Source organism: Crocodylus siamensis, chromosome 1, assembly GCF_052110815.1.
Source record: "Crocodylus siamensis isolate JL-2025a chromosome 1, ASM5211081v1, whole genome shotgun sequence".
NCBI lineage: Eukaryota > Metazoa > Chordata > Crocodylia > Crocodylidae > Crocodylus > Crocodylus siamensis.
This window is the reverse complement of record NC_143395.1, coordinates 370,132,699-370,151,846: the sequence shown is the minus strand read 5'-3', so window position 1 is coordinate 370,151,846 and position 19,148 is coordinate 370,132,699. Positions and strand designations below refer to the sequence as shown.

The 19,148-nt window shown below is 41.8% G+C and overlaps 1 protein-coding gene across 2 annotated transcripts in view; it reads left to right on the top strand.

The window, feature by feature from the left end:
• The window catches only part of COG6 (component of oligomeric golgi complex 6), a 95,907-nt gene that overhangs the window by 31,219 nt on the left and 45,540 nt on the right, over positions 1-19,148 (top strand). For both annotated transcript variants that reach the window (XM_090027023.1, XM_090027014.1), the window contains exons 5-7: positions 14,979-15,090; positions 18,004-18,086; positions 18,272-18,342. In XM_090027023.1, the coding sequence (XP_089883149.1) occupies positions 14,979-15,090; positions 18,004-18,086; positions 18,272-18,342 (266 nt within the window). The remainder of the gene's footprint in view (positions 1-14,978; positions 15,091-18,003; positions 18,087-18,271; positions 18,343-19,148) is intronic.

The window sequence follows — 19,148 nt, the reverse complement described above, 5'->3', positions numbered from 1 at the left end:
GTTGTAGCTGCACAGCCCTGGTCCCTTCCCTGCTGTCTGCCCTGAGGCACATGTGGCAAGCAAAATGCCTTCACGTACCATGCTCTGGCCTGCATATCAGGGGTTGCTGACCCTCTGATCTACACTCTTTTCTCCAGTCCCTAGATGCAATCTGAATAGGTATAATGACACTGGTAGTATATTTAAAGGGAGAACTGAATTGCAACCCCTCCCCTTTTTTTTTTTTTAAACAATTTGGGTTGTGTAGAGCGTATACATAAGCAGAACTGGACACCAATTTATCACTGGGGGGGGTGTAAAAATAAATAAAAATACATAAAATGTACAGGCAGTCCTCGAATTGCACCATTTCGTACTTACAAAATTTTGCACTTATAACGTTTATAAATTGACAGCCTGTTTCAACTTTCTGACATCAGCTTCGACTTTACAACGCTTGATCGGATGCCACGCCACACCAGCGAACAAGTTCGCTGCATCACCGATCTCCCTGGAGAACATCTATCCAAACTTCCTTGGATGCTTTCTTTAAGAAAGCAGCCAAGACTCCAGAAAAACCTGCAGACAAGACTGCTGAGAAGACTGCAGCCAAGAACCCTTCAAAACATCCAACCAAGAGCCTTCCAAAACGTCTAGCAAAGTCTCCTCAAAGAAGCCCTTCCAAATAAACGTGATTGCTATTTACAATATAAATATATTAATGTAGCTATATTGCTTGTCTGTAATTGATTGAGTACAAAATTATGTGTTATTTTTGGTGAAAACAGGGTATCAGGCCTTGGTTCAGGAGCCAATCCCCCATTTATAACATTGTTTTCTATGGGAAAATTGGTTCCAAGTTGCAACATTTCGACTTAAGATGTGGTTTTCAGGGACAAATTGTGTCGCAAGTCTGAAGACTGCCTGTATATCTGACTGACTGCTGAATGGTCTTTGGTTTGCTTGGGAAGGATTCTTTAGAGCTGTTGTGTATTCTGGTGCTTCTCTGTATAAAAAAGAAGCAAAGATAGTGATGATTTGTCATATGCTACACATAGTTAAGTTTTGTAACCCAGAGTAAAGATGAGTACCACCAATACAGACATGAAACTAGACAGAATTCAGTCCTGTAGGGTGACTATACACGTCTGGGGTTGCAGGGCTTTAATTAGAGTGGTTCTGGGAGCTGCTCTAATCGAAGCACCCACAGCGCCATGTGTATTGAGCATCCCGCCATTTTGAAATATGGGAATCTTGAATATATGGGATGCAGAGCGCACTAACTAGCACGCTGTAGCAGACTTGCAGCAGGCTCAGTTAAGAGTCAGCTTCAATGCGTGCTAATTAGCACGTCAGAGAAGAGGTCCACCATGAGTATAGGTGCCTGTAGATTTCAAGTCTGCTGTGACAGAGAGATTTCTCCAACATAAAAAAGGAAGTGCAATTCAGTTTAAAAAAAACACAAATGGCAATCGACAAAAGAAAGAAGCTCCAGTTACTACCTTCAGTACTGAGCTCCAGGCAATCTTTGTTACTACCTTCAGTACTGAGTGTGAAAGGCATGTTCCAGATATTATTCTGAATGGGAAATATGCCAGAGCAGTAACCCTGCCTTGAAGGCATGTCCTGAAGGTGTGGAGAACAGAATAGATAGAAACAGCAGTGAAGCTGTTTAAGCAGCTTCAAGATTTACTAAATCTTGTGTTGATCTTCATGATCAAGGAGCATCATGAAGATGTTTTGTAAATACATAAGTCAGTTCAATAGTATAGATGTACTCATCAATCTTGGGCTGATTTCTGTCTGATTGGCAGATGCAGAATCAGCTTCACTGCATGGGAAATCACAAGCCAAACTACAATATAACCAAAGATGAAAACATTCATATATTTTTGCATCTTCTACTACACTGCACAAAAGGCATTTTCTCTGAGAAGAGAGATGTGTGTTGTGGATTCTGTTATGTATGTATATCCAACACATTAGACAAGTTACCCGTGCATAAAACCTACAGTTCTGAGACTGGTTTATTACCCATTCCAAATAGATACATTCAGCAGAAAATGGAACCAGATTTAGATGCATAATATGTTGAAGCAAAAATGCCTTATTTATGAGACAGAAAATGAACAGGTTTTGCCTATAAAGTTCCATCATTGCATTCCAGAGTGACTTATGAGCAACATCATTTAAAGAAGGTTAGAGGTCAGTCTTTAGTAAAGAAAGAAGATCAGTTTCTGTATTTATTTACACATTCGTTCATTCAAAGGCCTCTTCTCCAACCGTTGCAAACATACAACTACCACTAAGAAAAACATCAGTATCTTGTCGATAAGGATTTCTACATTAATCAGTTCCAATTTCTTTTTTAAAACACTGTTCTGTTGTGAAAAGTGACTGTACAACTGGTCTTACGGGCTCCCATTTTACCATCTCAATTAATTTAGTCTCAAAGCACTTGCCGATTTAGGTAAGTCAACAAGGAAGTCCAGCTGGGTACTTGCTAGCTTGCTCATCACTAATAACAAGAAATTCTACAAAAAGAACACACTGAACAATGTTTTTGGTATGCAGGTACCAAAAAAAGTATCTATATTAGTCAGCCTTAGCTACCCCCTTGAATACAAACAATGAGTAAATTGTTGGGTGTGTGTTAAAGTAACATTTCTGAACATGATTAGACTAGGTACTTATTTAAAACATACTATGTCAATACTGTATGAAAATAAGAAATCAAATAGAAGCAAATATTTCCAAGATAGTTATTTCTTTGGTTAAAATACATATAATCTCAATAATGAAAAGAAATTTACTCTCTCAGTTAGATCCCAGCCTCCGTTATTACATGTTAGTAACACATCTGTAGACAAATATTATAGATAAAACAACAAAGCTGGAGAAAAGAAAAGGTCATTGAGCTCATTACGCTTCATTACTTTCAATAATGTGTTTCTCAGGAAAGCTTGCAGTTGTTTCCGGACTGACTTCAATAGCTCTGCCTCGGCAGCCTTGCCCGATAAGCATTTCCATATATATTTGCCTTTGCAGAGCTCTTTAATTTGTCTTTTACCTCTTGTATTGGTAGTCGCTTATGAGAGGCTGCAGAAGAAGGCAGGGTTAGGAGTGGGAGAGGGGGAAGGAAGAGCACCAAGTCTAATATTCAAACATTTAGTTGTATCTTTTTTATTTTCACAATTTGTATTCATAATTAAAACACAACCTTTTTATAATTGGAGCTTGAACGTGATTAACTCATCTCCCAGTTGCATAATATAGTCAAGAAACAACAAATATTTTGCCTTGCATACGGTCTTTTTGGTTTTATTATTTTTATGGAGCTCATTAGGATCTACAGAGGTAATTCTCAGCATTTTTAGACTTGGGGCATGAACGCCCTTCCCCTGCTCCCTCCCCCCCCATGCCATCTCTGAGCTTTCACTCATGTTTTTTTGACTACATAAAAATAATAGAGCTGTTCTTCTGTTCCAAAGAACTCAGGAAAGCCACAACACATCAACACTATTTTGACATGGCTTCATGTTTATAGCCTTTGAACACATCGGCCACGTCCAGGTGAGCACAGGCATCCAGGGTCAATCTTTTCTCCTATGCCTGATGAAGGGTGTTTGTACCCAAAAGCTTGCAATTAAAGAATTTTTTTTGCAAAAATCTAGTTGATCTTATAAAAGAAATCACTTCTACCATGAGTTTTAAACTAAATTATAAATATAGGTGCGCTATTCAAATGTTACTGGATTTTTACTTCTAAAACAAAATACAGAGCCTGTCATTTTTTTAAAAAAATGAATGATAAAAGTTAACAGCTGCATCTAGCTTCAGAAAAAAATGGCCTATGTTAAATAATGCCCAAGGCCTGATTTGAACACGTACAAAATAGGAATAGTTTTGCTTAACAGTAGTTTTGTAGGTTTTTTATTATCAGTGTAACTATAAATTATAACTCAGTTTTAACTTTATGGTTTACAGTAGTTTCGAAGCCTCAAGATAACTAAAGCTAGAAAGTGATATTTAAAAGAAAATGCAAAAAGGATATGTTGCTGAATATGTATATAAAAAGAATGAATAGAGAGAAAGAACCGCAGGTCTACTGTACCACATCTAGGCAAGCCTCCATAGAACCTAGACCAGGGGTCAGCAGCTCCTGGGACCTGCGTGGCATGCAAAGGCATTTTGTTTGGCAAATGCGCCTTGGGACTGACAGCAGGGAAGGTGCTGTGGCTCTGCTGCCACAACAAGAATTGGGTCCCTTGAAGCTCCCCTTCTGTCCACCCTTGACATGCCAACATCTTATAAGCTGAGGTTGGGGTGTTTTTAGCGCTCTGGCCAAAAACATTGCCGACCTGTTATGGGCAGCACTAAGTCTGTGGCAGTCCTCCATCTTGAAGACTTACATTTCCAGCCATCATCATCAAGAGAGGCAAGGCGCTCTTCCTTCAATCTCTTGTATTTTAACAATTCTTGCAGCACCAGAATCCTGACTAAGAGCATCCCTCTCCTTTTCCTGTGGTAGGATAGTGTGCTACGGTCTGGTAGTTGTGCTATGGGGTTGATTGTGTAGTTTTAGTAATAGATTAGACAAGGATCTGTTTGGAAAGGGGTAGGTAGGGAGTTGGATTAGATGACCTCCAGCCCTGCTTTTCTATGATTCTGTGCTATTAAAAGTGTAGTAAACAACCCGTATGGAGAAATAAAACAGCATCTGTTTTATACGTTAAAACAGCATCTTCCTTTCAAAAGATGCACTTTTCTTGGTACCTGTTGCGGAGTGGTAATTTTTCTGAATTTAGTTATAATCCCTAGTAAACTTTCTTTTCTTGCTGCACTTGTATTCAAATCCTTATCTCTCCTTTACATAAAACTGAAATATTTTTGTGGATGACATTTGTTTTACTGGACAAACTGCATGGCTGGGATAGAATTAGACAAACTAAGACAGGCGCTCCATCTCTCCTGCCTGGGACCAGCATTCAGCCATACTGAACCCCTCCTGTGGCAATTAAGATTTTTGAAAAAATCTTTTTCTTCATTTTTCTTTTCCTAAAACAAAGTGTGTATGTTATATAGGGGTGTGTGCTTTGTGAATAAATATGGACAATGATTCTCAACCTTTTGAGATTCAAGCTATCCCTCAGAAAATGAATTCACTACTAGAATACTGTAAAAAGGCCTTGGAGTAGATAAGAATCAGGTGTAAAGTGTACATTCACAGTAGCAAAGGGTCAGGAAGATTGTCTTAACAGTGGAAATATGAATACAAGTGGAAATATGAATAGTTAGGAAGGAGGTCCGGAAGTCAGGGAAAAGAGACTTTGAGCAGGTATAATAATCAGGCCTGGTGAAATACTACAGAAGCTGTTTGTGTGAGTTTTCATTGGCATTCTAATTGGTTATTTGAATTCTAACCCCTTAATTCAATATTTGTAAGTGGATTTCTCATTGCACAAATATGAGGGAAGTGGCTTTTCATTCTGTAAATCCTAGGCATTGCAACAAAGGTGTGTTTTGTTCAAATACATATTCTCATTTTGAGTTGTTCATCCAGTCAGGAAGTAGAAATAGTATTTTGTAATTTAAGTGACCGGTGGTAAATACTTATTTTGGGTCACATTTTGAATAGTGAACAGTTTTTTCTCACTGGCTGCAAGCTGAAAATGGTTGGTTGAAACAATTAGCTGAATGCAGAGACTTCACAAAAGAGAATAATTCACAGAAAGTAGGATTTGATCCGTGAGCAGAAAATGAACTACGTTCTTTGAATTTATTTGCAGTGGATAATGTGATCATTTCTGGGGGCTAGTAATTCTAGAGTTTGTTGAATATGTTAGACAAAAAGTTTTGAATCTTTTCAATGACTAGTTTATACCCAATTTGTCTTTGAGCTAACATTATCCATTGGTTCCAACAGTTCCTTTTTCCTCCTGATGTTTAGCCCCTTCCATGAATTTATAGATGTGGATTGGATTACCTGTCAGCCATCATGGTGAGGGGCCAAACAAGCCAATCTCCCTTAGTCTCCTCTCATAACATAAGTTGTCCTTTCCCCTTATGATTGCAATAGCCCTTCTCTCTACCTGTTTTACTTAAGTCATGTTTCTTGAACATGGTTGACTATAACTGTACATACCGCACTAGATCAGGTGTCTGCCAGTTCATTGTTCAATGTCACTGCAAGCTCCTACTACCTACTGGAAAGACCTTGAGCTGTTCAGTGTGATTTCCCCCCCCAAATCCCTTCTTTACTTTTTAATCTCTGAAGTCTTTTATTGTCATCTCATGAGTTAATATGGGAAGATACTCAGTAAATATAGTTTCTAACTTTTTGAACTAAAACATGGTTCATGGGTGAAATACTGAACAAAAACACTAATGCCCTCTATATTTACAAAACTTATTTTTCTATTTGCACCTGAGTTTCATTCTTAGGAATGGTTTTCTTACACTTACTCAGCCCTTAGGTGGGAGCGGAGGGGGACAGAAGGATTTCAGTTTTGTTGCTTATGTTTAACCCCTGTTCCCAGAAAGAAGCAACCCCCCCTACCCCTGTTTTTCTAACAACTATTGGAAAGTATATGTACACATGTATTTAAAAAGGCTGTCTTATGTTTGACGTTTTCTCTAGTTTAGAAATACTTAGATCTTGGAACTGCTACTCTTCCAAAGTTAAAAATATTTAATTTTTTTTGAGACTTTTAATATATGAAGTATCTTTAGTATAATAAATTAAATTTTGGAATGTATTCTAAATTAAATTTTAGAAGGATCCTAATGGACTGCCAGGAAATATTTGGTGGTGATATAAAACTAAACTTCAGAAAACCTCCTCATTCATTGAGATGTCTAGGTGATAATCTTAACAAACAGTACACTTTTGTATTCAGTTCAAGGGAAAAGTGCATGAAGTGCATAATTTTCTCAGCAGTTTGAGTGCTCTCACCAAAGAATTCAGTCTCCGTGGTAACGATTAAAACTGGGAAATTGCTCTTCATTGGTTTACCCCCGCCTCCTCTCCCCCCCTCACCCGAGGGCTCAAAGAGCAGCAGTGCTTGGCAGTTCCCCCTTTTGCATTGGTAGCCTGTTCCCATGATCTGTTAGATTTGTTCTTTTATGTAGGGTTGACTTTTGAAAGATGCTATTGTCCTATATAGAAGTACAGTACCACCCTTCCCTTTGCTATCTATATGCACTTAGCCCTCAATTAAAAGAATATATTGCTGGAGAAAACAGTAGAACTTGAAAATATTATAGCAGAGCTAGACAAGTATCTTTTACTTGTAAAATGATGTAAAATGAGCCTTTTTCTACTTGTTATTGTTCCACATGCTGTATATTGCATAGCATTTTGTCCTGTGAAATATCATAAGCGTTATTGCTACCTCTTTGGATTAGCTTGATTGCTCAAGTAAAATGTGTTAGCATCTGCTAGAACTATTACAGTACATACGACAATGTATTTTCACTTCAGGGGTCACATTAATATCTATATTCTAGTAAATGTACTAATTTTAAAATAAGGTTTTCTGAGGAGTGCTCACTGGTCTAATATTAATGCTTAACCAGAGCTGTGTGGAAGGTCTGTATTACTATTGTATTAACAGGCCTGGCAGAACTGGTTTTGTTTTGTTTTTTAATTTCAGTTGCTAAAATCCATGTTTATTTTTAAGCATTTATTTTTTTTCTTTCTCAAAATTTTCAGAGTTGCATGCAATAAGGGGGGCAGGTAATTAGGTAATGACAATATACTGTTAAAAACATTATAAAATCACATGTCAAAATTTTAAGAAGTAAATATTAGGGGCGCACTGATAGAGATTTTGGGAGCTGATACCGATAGCCAATTTTTAAGGAGACATATCAGCCAATACCAATCTGATTTCCGATACAACTGCGTCCAGTTAGTAAGCCTGTTGTGGTGGAAAGGAGGAGGAAGAGAAGGGTTGTGCAGGGGGCAGATCAACGCCCCCCTCACAGTGAGGGAGGGAGTGGGTTTGGAGTAGGTGCTGCCCAGCTGGGGCGAGTTGAGGCATGGGGCAGAGCCACGGCTCGTTTGGGGGGTGGCTTCTGCTGCTGCATGTGCCCTCCATCTGTGTGGGGTGGGCTGCAGTTACAGACCAGTGATGGGGCCATGCTGGACTCTTCCAGGCGGGGCAAGGCTAGGCCAGGCCATGCTGTGCTCAAGGCAAATGGTGGCACTGACAGGAGGGCTATGGGGAGGGGCTTCAGCCACCCCATATTTTGCCGTAGCCCTCCCCATAGTTTCTCTCCCAGCACCGCCGCTGACTGCCCTGAGCATGGCCCCAAGAACAGCCCCTGTGCGCCAGGAAGAGGCTGGCGGGGCTTCCTGCTCCAGCCCGCCGTGCCCCACCACACGCAAAACTGGGGGGCACATGCCTCCCCCCGTGCCCTCCTGGGGAGCCACCCCCCCTCCCCACACCTCCTGGACGAGCCATGGTTCTGTCCTGCGCCCGACCCCGCTCTGGCTGGGCAGTGCCTACCCCAGCCCCACTCCCTCTCTCACTGCAGGCAGTGTTGATCTGCTCCCCCCATGCCCCTTTCCTCCCCTATCCCTCCCACCAAAACAGGCTTAATAGCTGCACACAGCTGTTGGGCTGTGCTCTTCACTGCCTGCGTGCTGCACTGCGGCTGCTCGTGCGCACAGGCATTTATCAGCTACATAATCAATTTTCTTTGTATTGGTGCTGATTCGATATCAGACCGAGGTATTGGTGCACCTCTAGTAAATATCCATAAATCAATAAAGAATATCTGCTTTGTATCATTCTGTTCATTTGGAAGTACATTTGTATCAGTCTAGAGCCTTTGTGCTAACGGAGCAGAGTGCAAGGGTAGGAGCTGCTGGCAGCGCTCATTACAGGAGGAGTCTCGTCAAGGGACCGCTGGCTGTCAAATGCCACTGAATTCCTGGAGCACCATGCTGTGCCAGGAGGTAGCAGCTGCCAAGCCTGGGGCATGAAGCAGCTCCCCCAGAGCCCCATTATGGAGCAAGCCTTGCCTGGCAGTCACCAGCAGAGGGGACCAGCCCCTGGATGGCCATGGCCTTGCACCCTTCTGGGCAGTGCAGGGGCAGTGGCTGGATCCCAGAGGCACTTCTGTGCCTCAAGCACAGAGGGGCAAGGAAGAGCTCAGCAGCAGTTTGGGGCCTGATTCCTGGCTAGGACCTGGGCAAAGGGAGTGGCACTAGGTTCTTGGCTGCCAAAAGCCCTGCCCTTCGCCAGTGGGACCCTGCAGCAGTGTCCCCCCTTCCCCTCCCAGCAGGGGTTTTCCAGCTTCTGCAGTGGCAGGCGGAGCCACTCAGTGGAGCAGTGCGCGGATGGCGTAGCCAGGCCTCTATCCACCATACCTGTAGTGGCCTCCCTGAGTGGGTGCGTGTGGGTGTGCACATGCATGTGGCGCCACCTGTCCCAGATTTCCTTATTCCCATCCCAGATTTTTCTTACATTTCCTTTCTATACATTTTGATTATTATCAATGGAAATATTTTTCTGTTGGTCTGTGACTGTGAGGTAAAATTGAAGTTTGGCAATAAAAATCAAATCCTGCCACGCCTAAGTATTTGGGTAGTAATATTTTTTTTTCTGGTATTTAGGATTCAGGTTCTGGCACCCTCATTCATGTTAAAAGCAATGGGACTACTTTCATTGTCAGGTGCTAGTAGTGGTGGCGTAATCTAAACTTAGACCTGTATTTAAGTAATTTGCTTAAATCCATTAGAAAGGGAAGTTGTTTTTTACCCAGCAGGCCTTTAAAAAACAATATTAACAAATTTGGGGGAAGTTCGGTGGTGATGGGGAAAGGGAATATGTAGTGTAATACTGTGAATAAATACTATGTCCATCTGGCTAATATGCATTTCAAGAAATGATGAAGTAACGGAACTTTAGCAAAAATCAGGTATGTATGCATATATGGTGCTCAGTTTATATACATTTCCTTTTACAGTCCCATAAGATAAATGAAACATTGCTGCCATCTGGAGGCTGTTGCATATTTTGCTACTTGCACTGCTCATCCCTAATTTGACAATCTAAACCTCTCTATTTTATCTGTTAGTCCTTCTGTATTGAAACATTGTGGAGAGCTTCACAAGTCAGTATTTTTCTGGCAGACTGAAGCTAAAGTTGAGTTTAAAGCTTCACTTCTGACTGGGAATCATCTTGCAGAAGTGAGGAAAGTAATGTCATAGGATGGGAGGCTCTGGGAAGGAACAAACTTGCAAGGAGAATGGTTTGCAGTATATCAGTATAAATGAGCAAAATGATTTTTTTATTGTTAAAAGTACGTAAAACTTGTGGGAAGAATACTGCCACATCTTGGGATCCTATGACCCCAGCTGACTTCCTGCCCTTTGGGCAGGGGGCTGGACTCGATGATCTCCCGAAGTCCCTTCCAGCCCTAATGTCTGTGAAATCTATGAAAGTGTGAAGGTGCTGGGGGGAGGTGGAATGGCACCTGCCATGGCTTGAGCTCCAGTCAGAGCCCTCATCACAGCTATTGCCTGCCCCTTTCCCCCTGCTTGTTACACCCCTAGTCTCCTCCCCCACTGCAGCATCTGCTTCACCCACCTCTCCTCCCCCCAGCCTTACCTTTGCTCTTTACTATCAGGCTCTGTCCACACTGCAACCTGGGGTATGGAGCAGCAGCATGCAGCCTGCACAGTTGCTACAGGGGCTGGGCTGGGGTTTTGCTCAGTGCCCCAGGCTAGAATGGGGATGGAGCCTGCCACATGGAGCAAGGGTAAGGTGGGCAGGGAGCAGCAGTGGCTGGAGAGCAGGAGGGGAGCAGAAGCTGGGTTTGGGGGAGGGGGCAGCAGAGGCTGGAGGGGATGGGTGGAGCACTGCTGGAGGTGAAGCGGGGAACAGAGGCTGGGGAAGGAGGAGGAAGAAGAAAACAAAGACAGGTGCAGAGGAAGGAGGGGAAAGGGGTTGCAAAACTGTGGGGGGGCAGACAGAGTGCAGAGGTGGCAGAAAGGCAGGTATAAGCAGGAGACAAGCTGCTTGACCTTCCTATACTACTTTCTCCCCACTGCCTGCACCCTGCAGTGGTGGTGGGTTATGAATTAAAGACAGCCCTCCAATAATTTGCTTCTATGCATGGAAATTATAACATGTTTATAATTTTCCCATGTATAGAATCCAATGGGGGGGTCATCTTAAATTCAGATTCATCTTGGATTTGAGTAAATATAATATCATGAAAACTTAGGCGCTTATACATGTGCTCTGGAAGAGAGCCTGTGTGGGGGGGAGTTGCACTTTAATTAGAGTATTACCGAGAGCTGCTTTAATTAAAGCACCCAGGGCATCATGTGTATCAGTGTTCCTGCGTTGAAAAATGGTGCCGAATGAGCTTTAGTTAAATCGCCTCAACACCATTTTTCAGTGTGGGGGCGCTGATACGTGACACTAGAGTCTGCTCTGATGCACTGTAATTACAGCTCATTGGAGTAGCCTCGCTGTCAGAGCCATCCCTAGAGTGTGCAGGATTCGGGGAAGCAGCGGGGTGGCAAGCAGCCAGAGTCAGCAGCTGTGGTGGGGCCTATGCAGCACTGACCATGGGACCCCCCAACGCGCAGGGCCCGGGGTGGTCACCCCAATTCGCATCCCCTAGGAACAGCCCTGCTCGCTGTATGTATATCAGTGCCCTTGGTTATCATTTTAAGCAGAAAGCAGGGTAGATTTGTACCTGATAGATTAGCCAAAGTAGATTTATTTATGTAAATAAAATATAGCACAAGCTTTCATGAGCTGAAGCTCACTTCATTGTTGGCTTCAGCCCCAAGACAGCCCTGGGACTGCTTCAAGACCCTGGACTGTCCTCAGGCTGGGGCTGACAATCAGCTGGTCTCAGCCCAGGGGTAGCCCCTGGTCCCATGGTGCTACGCATTTAGTTTATGCCCACAAAGACGTTCCGCATATTTTGTGGAACATCTTTGTGACTGGCTTGCCACTTCATGGCATCATAAATTAACTGCACATGTAATGCTGTAATTATTTATGGTGCATTTAATACCATCATCACGCCATAAAAGTAATAGCATGCCAGGGACCCTAAAAACAGAAAGGCCACATCGGCAAAGGACACTCAGAAATGCTAAATTGAATCAATTTAAGTGTGTAAAGTCACTGTGTATAAGTTAACACAAGTTAAATTAGAATTATATTTCTGGGCGCTTTAGCTTAAGAGCTGACATCACAACCTGAGCTGATTTGCCTTACCTGTACTTTAGGAGGGTCTGAAAATCAAATCAATTGGTATTTTTTTTTTGTTCACTCATCATCCAATATGCTGGAGCACTTCTTCTGACCCCTAAAGAGATTGAGCAATTGCTAGATAGGTAATTTACACATTTCTAGATGAAACGTGTAAATTGATGCATTTCCAGATCAAGGAAGTCATTTATAGTATTTCCTGTTTGCTCATCAGCCAAACACAGACTGAATAATAGAAATTGATGTGAAAGTGTCTGTTCCTGTGAAGAAAAGCAAACTTTATAAGAGCCCTTATAAATGTATGTAATAATGTATGTAAGCATCTATCAAAAATTATGTTAAAAGTGAAATGATCCTAAAACAGTTGAGCTTTGATTTTTCACCATTCCCATAAAAACCTGGTTAGACTGTAGGGTTACTATACATCTGGGTTTTTCTGGAAATGTCCTCTTTTTGGGTCCTCCTATCTCATTCCAGGTGGTTTTTTTAAATGCCAACAGATTTTGCTCTGCTCTACATCCAAGCTTTTCCTGGCACTTTCCAGCTTGCCCTAGCAAGGAACTGCTTGGGAAGCGGGGGGCATCCTATGTTTCTGTGCGTGCATGCACATGTGGCCAGCATGCAGCCAGGCAGGGTGGTGGGAGCAGCCCCAGCAGCTGCATGCAGGTAAATCCACGGGGGGGTGGGAGTTGAAGGGCTGGGGTTGCAGGGGCTGTGTGTGGGGGGGGGCAAGGTGTGTGGAGGGGATGGGTGTGCAAGGGGGAGTAGTGCCTGCTCACTTTGGGGGAAGCTGTCCAGATGCTGGGGCTGCAGCAGGGTGGGAGGGGCACCTGCCCCTCCAAAAGGGGAATGAGGCAGGGGGACAGCAGGGACCCCAAACCCTGACTTTTGCCACCCAACATCCTTCCCCTTGGCTCCTGGAAATACGCCTTTTGGGGGGGTGAGGTTTGCCATCTAAGAACCAGAAAAAGCCCAAGTCATACACTAAAAGTCAAACACATACTCTAACATTCTAATTTTATTACAAAATATTTTTATCATAATTTGTGTTTGCATACTGTATATAGAGGTGACTGAATAATAACTCAAAAATAAACTCTTAGTCTTGTCTATTGTCTGTGTGTATATGGTGGGGTGTGTGTGGGGGGGTATTGGGTATGTTGTTGGGGTGTTGGGGAGAATTGGGGCAGGGTGTGGGGGTGTGGCATTTGTGGGGTATGGGGATCCACCCCTCCCACCCCCCCCATGGCATGCAGTCCTGCAGGTGGTGGCAGCAGGAGCAGGCAGGGGCACTTGGGATGCTCATGCCCAGCTTTCACACTCGCGTACCACTGGTGGGGAGGTCCACATGCTGGAGCTGGCTCCCTGCACCACTCCCTGTCTCTCAGGTCCCGGGACTCTGCTGGAAGTGGTGGGGAGCTGTGGCCTCTGGTTCCCCACGGAGTCCTGGGACTTGTGTGGCAAGGGACAGGTAAGGCATCTAGGTCCAGCACATGGCGCTTCTCCCCAGTGGCACGCAAGTGCAGAAACTGCACATGTGCAGTCGGGAGCCCTGGTGATAGAGGTGGGCTAGCTGGGCTGCGCTTCTGGCCACAGTATGCAGTGCTGGTTAGAGCTACATACCACCGGGCAGCAGCGTTTGCACTGGGCATAAGCGCTCCTGCCTGCTGTTGCTGCCAGTGGAGCTGCGCGCCATGTGAGGGAGTATGTTGGGGGGTCCTTACAGCACCCAACCTCCCTCACATCCTGCCCACCCCCCGGCCAAAGGCTCCATGCTGCTGCCAGCTCCGTGCTCCTGCCCAGCTGCAGCTTCCCCTCCCCCCCTTACTTCCCTACCTGCTGCCTGGAATGAGTGGGATGCTGGGGAACCTGAGCAGGGCCCCCCAGTGGCTGCAGCAGGCCCTCCCAGAAGCTGCGTACTGGCCGTGCTATGCCCTTCCATCCATGACGGTGGGAGTGAGGCACAATAGGGTATGTTGGTGATGGGGATGTATATGTGGGTGCCTCATTCCCACCCTCGTGGGTAGAAGGGTTGGGCAGGGTACACTTAGCTGATGGCCGCTGTGGGCCAGATGAAAGTGTCTGGCAGGCTGGATGCAGCCTGTGGGCCATATTTTGCCCACCGCTGATGTAGGTACTACCCACTATGTAATTTTCCTATTAAATGCGTATGTTGTTTATTTGATGCGATGCAACTGGAGACAAGAGGCCAATACTTTTTGTGTGCATATGTAATAAATAAAAGTTCTGGAGAAGATATTTGATAAATGTGTTTGCATGTGATTTTTAGAAATGTAGATGAAAGTTGCTGTCCGTTTGTTCAGGTACCTATTAATATGTGTATATCTGAAAATATAAGCTGAAAGAGCAGGCAGCTTTCATTCTTGAAAGGAAATGATTGGCATTTATTCAGCTGTAAAAGTGCAGGTACCTGTGGCAGATAATCCTTAATACAAATACTAATTGACTATGTAAGAATGCATTCTTGCCTTCAAATGCATGGGATTACAATTACATGAAATTGAAGATGGGTATAAGCCTAATATGTAATTACATTAAATACATTGTGATGTGTCTGAAGTAATGGAGGGCAAGATTGGGCAGTTAGAAATAAAGTATTTAAAAATATTACACATATTTTTCAATAAACAGTAAATGCAAGATAAAACAATTTTGCAGTTTTGTTGTAAAATGAATTTTGGAGATAACTATAAAAAAAACTAACATCCTGGGTGCTTTGTTTTATTACAGTCAAATATTAGAAATGAAAGCACAAGTTGCAGATGCTTTTATTGCAAAATTCCAATTAACTCCAGAAGAAATGAGCCTTCTTCGAGGCACAAGAGAAGGGCCAATTACTGAGGTAAGTTGAAATACTTGAAAAGCTTTTCATTGAGGTGAAAAACCGAACAGTCACCTTGCAGCAGAATGATGTACTTCTGATATATTTAAAGTGCGACATGGGGGAAAGTGTCAGATTATGAAACAGTAAGTAAGAATCACTGTAAAATCTGTAAAAATTCCATTTTTAAAGTAATGATTTGGCAAGGGGCAATAACAGTCATTTTAATGTTACTTTCTTCCTCCACTTTGAAATCAAGACTTTCTGGGGACTCAAATTCCACATTTTCAGTTGAAGTGTTAAATTTTTATCTAGTACAAGTAAAGAAACTGGTACTTTAAGATCCAGTAATTATTGTGTGCTTATATATATTTTGCTTGGCTACAGCAATATATAAATTGTTTAAGTTTATTTCAAGTTGGACTTTCCTTCATTGTTATTCTTCGTTGTTTAAAATATTAGGTGCTGACTCCCTTATTTTTAGCCACCTTTCCAACTGTTTTTTAAACATGTTTATGTTTTTGCTTAAGAAAGTACATTGTTCTTTAGTAAAAGCAAGTAGAATATGCAGAGAATCAAGTATACTTAATAGCCCTTATTATTTTAGTTGCATGGAAATTTTCATTGAAATACAGAATACCTGCTGAGACACGGTATCTTGTTTCCACAGACATCCTGTTAGCAGTGAGAGTATTATTAAGACATAGGGCAGATAGCCATAAACAATACTAATGAAAGTAAAAATGAATTGTGTTAAATGATTGAGCACTTGAATAACTGCCATAAACTTAATAACATACCAAGTGTTATGTTGAAAAGAATGTTTAGGGTCGTGACAAAGTGGTAAGTGCAAAATACAGAGATTTTCCTCCAAAATGTAATATTTTCTCAAATTTTTGTTTCTCAAGGGTCTGATTCAAGTTCATCTAGTTTTTCTTTGGACTTCCATGGACTTTTAGGCCCTGCTATCCATTTCTACAATTGTATGTGCTGATACTGGAAGGTACTCCTTGCCCTCTAATTCAGTTGCAAGTTGGAGAGTCCAGTATCTCACAAGATTTAAATCCTAGAAGATGTCTTCACAAATTTATAAATGGAATTGCTAGACTTCACATTCTGTTAGGTGTTTAACTAAACCTAACGTGTCATAGGAAATCATATCTGGGAAAAAAAATTGGCTTTCCCTCCAGGGGAGATCTCCAAATTTCTTCAAGGGGGAAATATCATTTTTCCTATTCTCCCTAAACTGAGTGGGATCTATAAGTCCATTAAGTTCTTCATCTCAGTGTGAAAGAAAAAAATCAGTCACATGTATATTTATTATTTACTCTTGATTATTGGCTTTGTGCTCTTCTAGTCCCTTCTAGTCAAACAGAAGTAGTGAAAGTATTGAACTAACTTTACTCATGGGCAGACATTCATTTCTAATTCTAAAAATTTCTGTGAAATTCAGGCCCCTTGAAGACATTATACTTTAGATAGAATTTACCTGTTAACGATGCTGTAAAAAATAACCCTACCACACATTCAAAGAATTAATGGCATAACAAAGTGGGAAACCATCCCCAAAAATATTCAACAAAAGCTGTGTAATAATTTTGTGGCTGGTTTCCATAGCACTTTGAATTGAATGTTGCAGACTCACCTGTGGTCACAGGGCAGAGACCAACAGCTGATTGTTGGTCCCAGCTCCAGAGTCACTCTGATTCATGCTGGGCAGCAGGCACCCAGCTGTCAGCTTGCCAGTGTTGGGAGAACTCAGGATTATGATCATGATCCTGAATATTTGACGTGGGAGGAGGTGTGACTTTGTTTTTTTTGGCGGGGGGGGGAATCAGATCCCATCATGCCATGGAATAAATATGTGCCAGGGACCTTAGTTTGGGCAAAAGTTATTGTGCTAACACATGTCAACTGCAAGATACCATGAATTTTCTAAGAAATAGCAAGCTCTTGCACATCCTCAACAATTTCTTACCTTCTCAGATTAACTGATTTGTGATCCTCCTCTTCTGCCCATTGTTCACATCTTCTGCAATTTAAAAAAATCTTAGTGTTTCTAGGAACTAATATTTTTTCTGTTTAAGGAGGTTATACCAACATTATCCTAATTGTAATAATATTTGACAAAGATTTAACTTTGTCTGTTATTGTAATGAAAGGAAAACCTGTATTTTTTCTACTGCATTAATTATAAGCCTCCAAATTGAGGAAATAACAAAATTGCCAGCAACCTAACAACATGGCAGAAATAACAATCTTACTTTCTGAGTATTCTTTCTAACTCCTGATAGATTATATATTTTGAGCATAGTCAGTCTCTGAAGGTATGTTTAATCTCTTGCAAATGCTTAGTTTACTTCATAGATTTTTTTTTTTTAGTTTGTAAGATAGATTTATATGTTATGGTGTGCTGGTTTTGTTTTGTTGCTTAGTTAGTGCACTGAGGATGGGGAAAGACAGATTCCCTTTCTCAAGGAGTTGACTCTAAGTTAACAGCAAATGTCAGACACTTCTACCCAGTGTTAGCGTATCTGTGTTGCAACAGTAAGATATATTCACGCATTTCTCTCTGGTTGTTTATTATTGAAAAATTGTAGGGAAGAATTGTGTTTTAAAAAGGAACTTGAGTGAAAAAAGGTACAACAGAGAGAGAGAGACTATTGAGCGTATGGGGCAGAGCAGAAGGAACACAATGAGTATTAGGATTTTTTATTTAACCAAAAGAAGTTTTGAAACAGAATTGTGTGAACTTCAGGCATTAGGAGGTAGAATAGAGAATGAGACTACAAAGTTTTAGTGGACCTTAAAAATAAGGGTGGGTACTTTGAATTTAACATAGACAAAAGAGCCAGGTACTGACATTAATTTTACTATTTTACCCACCCCGTTTAAAACTGGAATGCATTTAATGACCAAATTATCCTTTCTAAGGATTTTTTCAAGGCATTGGGAAGAGTAAAGCAAATTCATAATGATGTCAAGATTCTTCTCCGAACAAACCAACAAAGGGCAGGGTAAGTATAATTTGAATAACTGTTTGGCAATCATTTAATAAACAAAAGCAGTGCTTTGTTTATTCTCTCATATGATAATGTAAAAAGTGTTTTAAAGTCCAAACAAAAATATAGCACTGATACAATTTGGAATTCTCAGTACTTTATTGTTAAACTAGAAAGCAAATAAATATTTTTTCTTATAGCCTAGAAATTATGGAACAGATGGCTTTGCTCCAAGAGACGTCTTATGAACGACTTTACAGATGGGCTCAAAGTAGGATTGCCATTTTTCTTTGTTTTATTTTGTTTTGTTCAGTTGTTACATAGAAGATTTAGTTATTAATTTTGGACTGGTCACTGTTAGTGCAGTAGCATGGCTCAAGCTCCGTTAGAACCTTTTCTTGGTTTTGAGTGCAAGGAAACCCAGGGCGTCTACACATGCTTGGGCAGGAGGGGTGTTGTAATTAGACTGGCTTCTCAGAGTGCTACTGTATTCAGCTTCCAGCGCTTCCAAATTTATAATTTTGTAGGTAGTATGGTCATAAGGGACCTGAGCAGATCATCAAGTCTGACCCCCTGTCATGGCAGGAAAGAGTACTGGGGTCAAATGACCCCAGCAAGGTGATGGTCAAGCCTTGTCTTAAAGACCCCCAGGGTAGGAGCCAGCACTACTTAGCTTGGAAGTTGGTTCCAGATCCTAGCCACCCTGACCGTGAAGTAGCGTCTCCTGATGTTATGGCAGGATTCTTTTAACTAAAGCTTGTTCAATGGCCTTTAGTTAAAGTCCCCCTGCTGCCATTTTGAAACACGGGGATGCTGAATACATGTGATGCCAAGGTTGCTGGAGCATTCAAATGAGATGAATCAAGTCTGCTCCAACAGATTCTAATTGGAATGTGTTGGAACAGGTATTGGGCACGTATATAGGTGCCCCTAAAGCCTAACTACATTTTAAAGAGGGCTTTTTGCTTGGCTAGCCACTAAAAGCCAACTCCATCACCAAGAGGTTATTTTTCCCCTCTCAGCTGTCATTAGGTCACAAAACTGATCTGAACTCTATTTCTAAAACTAATTTCTTGC